At 31.9% G+C, this 8,440-nt stretch overlaps 1 protein-coding gene across 2 annotated transcripts; it reads left to right on the top strand.

Annotated features, from left to right (window-relative positions):
- The first annotated feature begins 4,087 nt into the window (after window positions 1–4,087).
- On the top strand, window positions 4,088–7,870 carry LOC130954233 (probable inactive receptor kinase At5g58300). Of its 2 annotated transcripts, none has more exons than XM_057880965.1 (3): window positions 4,088–4,332; window positions 5,514–6,883; window positions 7,091–7,870. In XM_057880965.1, the coding sequence occupies exons 2-3, from the start codon at window positions 5,584–5,586 to the stop codon at window positions 7,705–7,707; spliced, it is 1,917 nt and encodes a 638-aa protein (XP_057736948.1). In that variant the 5' UTR covers window positions 4,088–4,332; window positions 5,514–5,583; the 3' UTR covers window positions 7,708–7,870. The 2 variants fall into 2 exon arrangements, with proteins under 2 accessions (XP_057736948.1, XP_057736949.1); XM_057880966.1 differs by lacking the exon at window positions 4,088–4,332 and adding an exon at window positions 5,183–5,260.
- The last annotated feature ends 570 nt before the right edge of the window (window positions 7,871–8,440 follow it).

The raw sequence follows: 8,440 nt of genomic DNA on the forward strand, positions 1-8,440 counted from the left end.
TGAGGGGTCAATTTTACCTGCATAGAAGTTGAGAAAATAAAGCTGACAAGGATCAACATGCTTCTAAATGGATTTGGTGTTTTGTTGATCTTCAATATTTCCTTGTTTCAAGTTTATTATTATCCTGTCTGTAAAATACGGTTACTATATGCCGTCTTTGAAACTAACATTGTTTTTTCACCTCCTGCCCCTCCTTTCCGTGGAAACGAAGTTGAAATTAACATTGTTTTCTTCTTATTCGAAAGTATTCTTACGGTCCTGTAAACAGTCTTTGAAATTATAGAGTTGAATCAAAAGCATCTTTGATTCGGGTTAAAATTGGATGAGACTTTTCATGGATAATTTTTATGTGCAATTTTAGTCATGGAATTGATTGATCCATGAAGATCTTCACCTCATTTGCTGGCCATTGACAAATGCCAGGTACTTCACACTCTAGCAAGGTAGGTGAAGGTTCTTTTTATCCATTTTTGTGAAGCGTTTTTCACATTACATTTTGGGACAGGCGACTTAGAAGCAGCAGTTGAAAGCGTTGTAAGCACATGGGACTGGCACACTGAAATTGAATGCTTTGTTAGGAAAATAAGAATTTATTAGAAGAGCTGTGTGACTCTCGAGCACCGCTGCTTCAACTGAAGTAGAAGTGAGAAAATGGAGTCACAACATAGGCACTTGCTTCACAGCCTAATCTTTAGTTAATAGTCCCCTTGAAATAGTTTGATTGTTCAATTTTATTTTATGTTTTAGGCATGCATCAATATTCCATATGGAGAAATTGTGTGTGATATATTAATGTTGACATGATGATTTGCGTGTGACAGGCCACCTATTCTAATAGCTATCACATTAGTGCGGAAAAGAGGAAGGATTTTCCCTTTGGTTCTCTGTAACAGCCAACCACCATCTTGGTGCTTTTATGTATTAACTCATTTGCACTACTGGACATTTGGACCCCATATCAATGCTCAAGTCTAGTCCTCTCAAAAATAAACACACATTAACCAAATTTTTATATATTATAATTTTCAATTTCTGTCCATCATCCTTGTCTTTCTATCTTGTAATTGTGAAGGTCCTAACTCTTTGGTCAAACCAAAATACCAAACAGTTTGCAAGATGACAATAACTAAGTAATAAACATCATCAAAATTATTATTAGCATTGATATAATGAACTGAATATTAGATTCATTAATAAGTTAACCACCTTAATTTGAGATCAAATCATGGTCCACTAAGATTATAAGCTACTTTGTTAATGCAATGCCAAAGTGCCGAGCATAGTGACCTCTCAAATATTAATCCCTCTATATGGGGACCAGTATATTATGGATTTTGAGGTTGGATATGAATTCAAAGCATGCAATTATATCCATCATTTTCCTCTCTTTTGAATATGTAATTACTCCTTTCACAAAAAAGGTTGCACCTATAACATAATCATTTGGCTGATTGAATTCGTGTATAGAAAAAATCTTGTCCGACAAATTTGATATAGGTGGGAATAGATTTTCTCAATGTTTTTAAATTGTTTGGTAAAGTATAATCTCTTACTTTACATTTTTTAAGTAGGACAAAATATATATATATAAGATATTAAATGATAAAAGATTACACTTTATTAAATAATTTTAAAAAAAATTGAGAAGATTCACTTCTTGATATAAATTATTTTACTGGAATTACCATATATTTTTAGACTTTGAGAATTTATAATAAAAGTATCTATAGATCACTTGTTATAATGGTTCTCATTGGTAGTAAAGAATTGAATCTACAACAAAAATATTAAGTCTATGTATTTATAATACATATATAAATACATATATATTTAATTTATTTTTAATATATATTTTGTATTTTAATATATATCTATTAGTGTACACTTAAACATGGTTGAATCTACAATTTAAAAAATACAAGCTAAAAAAATTATATATGAAAAAATGTAATTTACAGGAAAACAATGGTTTTTGTTTATTTTCCAAAATATAGAGGTGAATTGGAATTCAAAAAAGTTGACATGATTTGCAATATATATTTAATTTAAAACATATAAATTTACATACAATTTTCTTTTGAAAAAAATTTCAAAATGGAATTTTTTGGAACAAATTGCTATCTTTATTAAAATATAATAAAAAGAAAATTCGTTAGAGGTTATGAAGCATAGATACTTAATTAAAATATTGTGTCTGCATGTCCGATACATTTCGGATACGACATTTATTGATAGTCATCTGATGTTTATTTTGTCCAACTGCATCTTAATAAAAAATAAAAAATTCTTTTATAAACATGTTTATACACACATAAATACCATTACATGTCAACATATTCAACTTATAATATGTATTTTTAAAATGAGTTTAGAAATAGTATATATTATTATTTATTAAAATAAAATAATATTTTAATATTTTATATAATTAAAAAATATTAAAAATTAAAATATTAATTTATATTTTAATATCAAAATATTATTATAATTTATCTAAAAATACTTTATATTTTATATATATGTTATGTTTTTATATCTTATAAAAATTTAAAATTTGTGCATTTGCGTGTGACTTGTCTTACGATGTCTCTTGTTCGTATTAATGTTCATGTATAATAGTTTGAAAGCAAATTTTGAATACACTGGTCCATACAATACCTTCCACCGAATTGCCTGTACCCCATACCAAAATAAATTCCCAATTTGCTCCATTAACCTCTATATCACCATTCTTTGTATCATAAATTTATTTGCGTTCTTTGTTAACTGTGTCAAAACTAAAAAATGTGACACTATTTGTGTAGTCATTCTTGAAAATTTCGACATTTTGTACTGTGGTTCATACCCTTGTTGGGCTGAAGAAACTACTGCCAGTCAATTACCATCTTTGCTGTAGATAGGAAGGAGTAGTAACACTCATGAGGGTAAATACTCCACGTGATGTCTACTATAGTGAAAAAGAAAAATAATAAAGAGACCAAAATTTACTTTTATAGATAATAACTGAATTTTTTTAAAAGAATATATCATTTAATTTTTATTAATTTTTAACATAAATTATACACATTATTTATCAATTTCTTTCCACAAACCCCTCTTCATAGTAGAATTCTCTTTATTAAGGTCTTCTTGAATAGTCACGTCCAAAGACATATCACCAAAATCATCATTTACTCTTGTACTCTTGGTACTTCCTTTTGATAAGGTTTTGTCACCTACTCAACCCATCCAATGTTCCTCTGGTGTCTGCCTATTTTCACCGGTAACAATTTGACATCTCAAGAATATTTTGAGAAAAATGGGGTCTGTAATCTTTTTATTTACATTGGTAAATATTTTTATAATATAAGATACAATTTTTTTTATTATTATCAAATATTTTTAAAATTAAAAAGTAAAAATACAAAAATAATATGTATAAAAATGTTCTATAATGTGATTCATTAAGTTAATACATTTTTAATATTAAAATAATATAAAATAAATTTACATCAAATCTAATAATACAATATTAAATGAGAAAGTTTAGGAACTATTACTTTTATTAAAAATCTGATGAGCACTTAACTAGCAGAAGAAAAGTGAGTAATCCTATGTTATTGGATGAAACCTTACACCGTTAAAAATATCAATAATAACTACTTGATAGCTATAAATAACAAAACTTGGTAGTTCCCTAACATTCTTCATATTAAATTTAGTACAAATAAGTATAACAAAAAAATATTACACATACAAAGTCTTTTATAAACTAAGCCCAACTAAATTAAATAATAACAAAAATAATGCTAATTATAACTTTTTTATTATATTAAACCAACTTAATTGAATTTAATTAACAAAAAGACTTGGATGTGTAGTATTATTCTAATCAACAAATCATATCACATCAATCCACTAGTACTAGTTTGAAAAAAACTGAGACGGTGAATTCCTCATTATTGCTGTCGTTTTAGCAAACTAGTTTTCGGAACTTGGTTTATATTGGATGACCCGCTCTCGTTGTGTGTGATAAATCCCTTGACAAAAGAAGAAACTAAGTTGTTATTAGTTAATCCTTTATGCCACCAACTCCAACGGTGTTGAAGAAGCAATAAAAATAAAAGTGAATTTTAGAGAAACTAACCTCCCTCTTAATTACAAAAAAGGTTTCTTGTCATTCAAGTGTTTAATGCACAACAGTATATAAAGTTCTTCTGTGCTCCACTTCATAGAAAATGGAAAATCTTCATGGCTTATGCTTATAAATTTGGCTTTCTTCTTGAATTCCATGATACCTACGCAAAATTTTCTACAGTTCTGCTTTACTATATGATTTGTTTTGTGACGAAGGTGAGTAAAATACCTCACTTTATTTAATTTTTATTTTTTCTATTTGAATATTTGCATTTCCTAACTTGTAACAATATGAAATTATAAATTATTGCAGCTGTTCTAGTTCTGAACCATACTAATTGTTCTTGGATCCTGATCCTCAGAGAATTGTTAATCATACATTTCCATATATATATATATATACATGGAGAAAGAGAAAGAGGATTGCAATAGTAGAATTTTTTAGTTAGTTGGTATAATCCTCAATTCCTTTTTTGTCTTGCTTAAATTCAGTGAAGGAATCAGCATGTTGTTTTCAGTGAAATTCTGATGGTTATGCTTGCTTTGAATTGTTTAATCTAAATGCTAGCTTGACCCTTTAGTTATCCTTTGTTTTTGTACGTGTCTTAATCTTGTTCCTCAAATATTTCAGTGCTTGAAAACAAGACACTTTTCTGCAACATTCACTGACCACAGATAGGTGGCAAAAATGGAAAATCAACACCAATGATTTATGTATTGTTCTTTTTAAAACTAAGAGAATGCAGTTCCACCTTTAACAAAGAATGCTTTTTCTTTATAAAGCACAAGGGGAGAACCAAGCTTTAAGCTTTTTCTTTTTCAGTTCTATTTTATCTAGGATTCTCCATTATCACAATGCTCTTTATTTATTTTTTTTTAACCCCTTCTCCCTTCTTGGCTGTTTGTCAGACGTTTAAGCACCGTTTCTATAAGAGAGATTTCTTTATTCTAAATGGAAAGTGCACTTTAATACAGCATTATTTAAAGTTCACAAACTAGCTTTAGGCTTTTTTTTTTTTTACTTTTTTTTTTCTTTATTAAATGTTAGAGTCAGCATAACATCTAACTATTGAATGAACTAACATTCCTGAATGCCACATCTGAAAGAAGTAAATCCCTTTCCCTATTCAGAATCTGTTTATCGGTAAGTTGCAATATGTGATGCATTCTGCATCAACAAAATCATTTTCTGTACTAAAATAAAATTTTCAGAAAAATTTGTTGGCCAAACTTGTTTTAAATGATTTCTATAAAAGTTCCATATTTTCAGAACTGAAGGTATCACTGACTTTGACTAGGTTCATGATTAGCATAGTTAATTTTAGCCTTGAACATGTTTTACTTTTCTAGCCGTATGATATGCTAATAATTTGCTGCAATTTCCAAATGCAAACCAGGAAAGCATGATTAACAGTTGAGATCAGAAATTGTGACTATCTTTGTCTGACTCAAACCAAAGCAAGCTCGATGAAGTTGCGGTTATCCATCGTTGTGCTTGTCCTTCTAAGCTTCATAGTTTCACTCTTTGAATTGATTGTAGCTGATTTAAACTCTGACAAACAAGCTCTCTTAGAGTTTGCTTCAGCCGTTCCACATGCACCAAGGCTAAACTGGAATGAGTCTACTTCAGTTTGCAACTCATGGATTGGTGTGACTTGTAACTCGAACAGAACCCGAGTCACCGGCATCCGTCTCCCGGGAATTGGACTAACCGGTTCAATTCCAGAGAACACTTTAGGAAAACTAGACACTCTTAGAGTCCTTAGCCTTCATTCAAATGGCCTTAAAGGAAATCTTCCTTCTGACATAGTTTCCATTCCTTCACTCCAATTTGCACTGCTTCACCACAATAATTTCTCAGGTCCAATTCCTTCCTCTGTCTCCCCTAAACTCGTGGCATTCGATGTTTCCTTTAACTCCTTCTCTGGAAGAATTCCACCAGCATTTCAGAATCTGAGAAGACTCACCTGGTTGTATTTACAAAACAACAACATTTCTGGAACTATCCCTGAATTCAACCTTCCAAGGCTTAAACAATTGAATTTGAGCTATAATAACTTGAACGGAACAATTCCAAATTCTGTTAAGACATTTCCTTACACTTCTTTCGTAGGTAACTCGCGCTTATGCGGACCGCCTCTCAACAATTGCTCATCGATATCCCCTTCTCCATCTCCTTCCCCTGAGTATCAACCATCCTCTCCATCAACTACACAAGATCAAAAGGATCATAAGAATAACTTTGGCCTAGCTACTATACTTGCTCTTGTCATTGGAGGCATTGCATTTCTCTCCCTGCTAGTTTTAGTGTTCTTTATATGCTGTTTGAAGCGAAAACCGAAAGACAGTACTAAAAAAAGCGGTGGCATACTCAAACGGAAGGGATCTTGTGCTGGAAAGACTGAGATTTCCAAGAGTTTTGGGAGTGGAGTTCAAGAGGCCGAAAAGAACAAGTTATTCTTCTTTGAAGGTTCATCTTATAGCTTTGATCTTGAGGACTTACTGAAGGCTTCGGCCGAAGTTCTTGGTAAAGGGAGTTATGGAACAGCATACAAGGCTGTTTTGGAGGAAGGAACAACTGTGGTAGTTAAGCGGTTGAAGGAAGTTGTTGTTGGAAAGAAGGAGTTTGAGCAGCAGATGGAAATTGTTGGGAGGATTGGACGCCACCCGAATGTCATGCCGCTTCGTGCTTATTACTATTCCAAAGATGAGAAGCTTCTAGTTTATAACTTCATGCTTGGTGGAAGCTTGTTTCACTTGTTGCATGGTAAGTTCTAAGTTCACCATTGCTCCATGTATTTGTTGTCAATTATCATGGCATTTTTTGCACTCATTGCTTAGCTTTGTTCAGTAATTGGTAATCCATCGTAAAATTGAAGTAAGAATTTGTATGTAAGAGCGTAATTCCTGCCATAACCAGTACTAATTGATAATCCTATGTATTTGACTTATCTTCTGTCCCAAACAACAATAGGAAACAGGGGTGCAACAAGAACTCCATTAGACTGGGATTCAAGGGTGAAGATTTCACTTGGAGCAGCCAAGGGAGTTGCATTCATTCACTCTGAATGCGGTCCAAAGTTCACACATGGCAACATCAAATCCACCAATGTTCTCATATCCCAAGAACTTGATGCCTGCATATCCGATGTTGGCTTGCCTCCACTGATGAACACTCCGGCAACCATGTCAAGAGCCAATGGCTACCGTGCTCCAGAAGTAACTGATGCGAAGAAGATCACACAAAAATCTGATGTGTACAGCTTTGGTGTGCTGCTTCTTGAAATGTTGACAGGGAAGACACCAATGAGGCATCCGGGGCATGAAGACATCGTCGATCTTCCAAGGTGGGTGAAGTCTGTTGTTAGAGAAGAATGGACAGCTGAAGTTTTCGATGAGGAGCTTCTAAGAGGCCAATACGTTGAAGAGGAGATGGTGCAGATGCTTCAGATTGCATTGGCTTGTGTTGCTAAGGCACCTGATATGAGGCCTAGAATGGATGAAGCTGTTAGGATGATAGAGGAAATAAAGCACCCCGAGTCAAAGAACCGGCCGTCCTCTGAGTCGGAGTCTAATGCGCAAACACCATGATTGAGGAGTGTTCCTGGGGACAACATAGGATTTCATTTGAAGAAAACAAGTCTTGTGTTTTCCTGATTGATATTGTGTCCTCAAGCAATAATAAAGTTAAGTTTCATTGTAAAATACTAATGTTTTTTGTTCTTGTTGGTTATACAAGTTTTTCAGTTGGTTCTGCTTTGTTGGCTTTTGAAACTTCATTGCTGATTGTTGTTCAGTGAATGGAAATAATTCGAGTTTCATCGTGCAGACCAGTGGATCATATTAACAAACATGTTGTGTGCTCTCTTCAATAATATAGCTCGATCCTTTGGCCATAATCTCATGTATTAATATTACTATTTTATACCTACAGAAATGCATATGGTGAAAGATATATACAAACACTAAGAAAACTGTAGAGCCTTACTAAAATTTGTGAAGTCCAGTAGTGTTGAAAACTTAAAATGTTAATGGATATGATGAAAGACATACACAAAATTTAGAAAAAAAAGTTTACATAGTTTATTAATAGTTGGAGACTATAGTGTTTAAAGGCTATAGTGACTAAGCTAAGGATTAGATGATCTCAATAAGTTTAGATTATTACCAAAACATATTTTTTAATGTTTTTAATAATTGCTAAACAATTTTTTTAAATTTTTATCTATTAATTAATTTTTTATATATTATTTAATTTTAAAATTTTAGATTTAATTTTTAGTTTATTATTTTATTATTCATTATCCATTATCTCAATTCTCAA

The sequence above is a fragment of the Arachis stenosperma genome, chromosome 10 (genome assembly GCF_014773155.1).
Source record: "Arachis stenosperma cultivar V10309 chromosome 10, arast.V10309.gnm1.PFL2, whole genome shotgun sequence".
Classification (NCBI taxonomy): domain Eukaryota; kingdom Viridiplantae; phylum Streptophyta; class Magnoliopsida; order Fabales; family Fabaceae; genus Arachis; species Arachis stenosperma.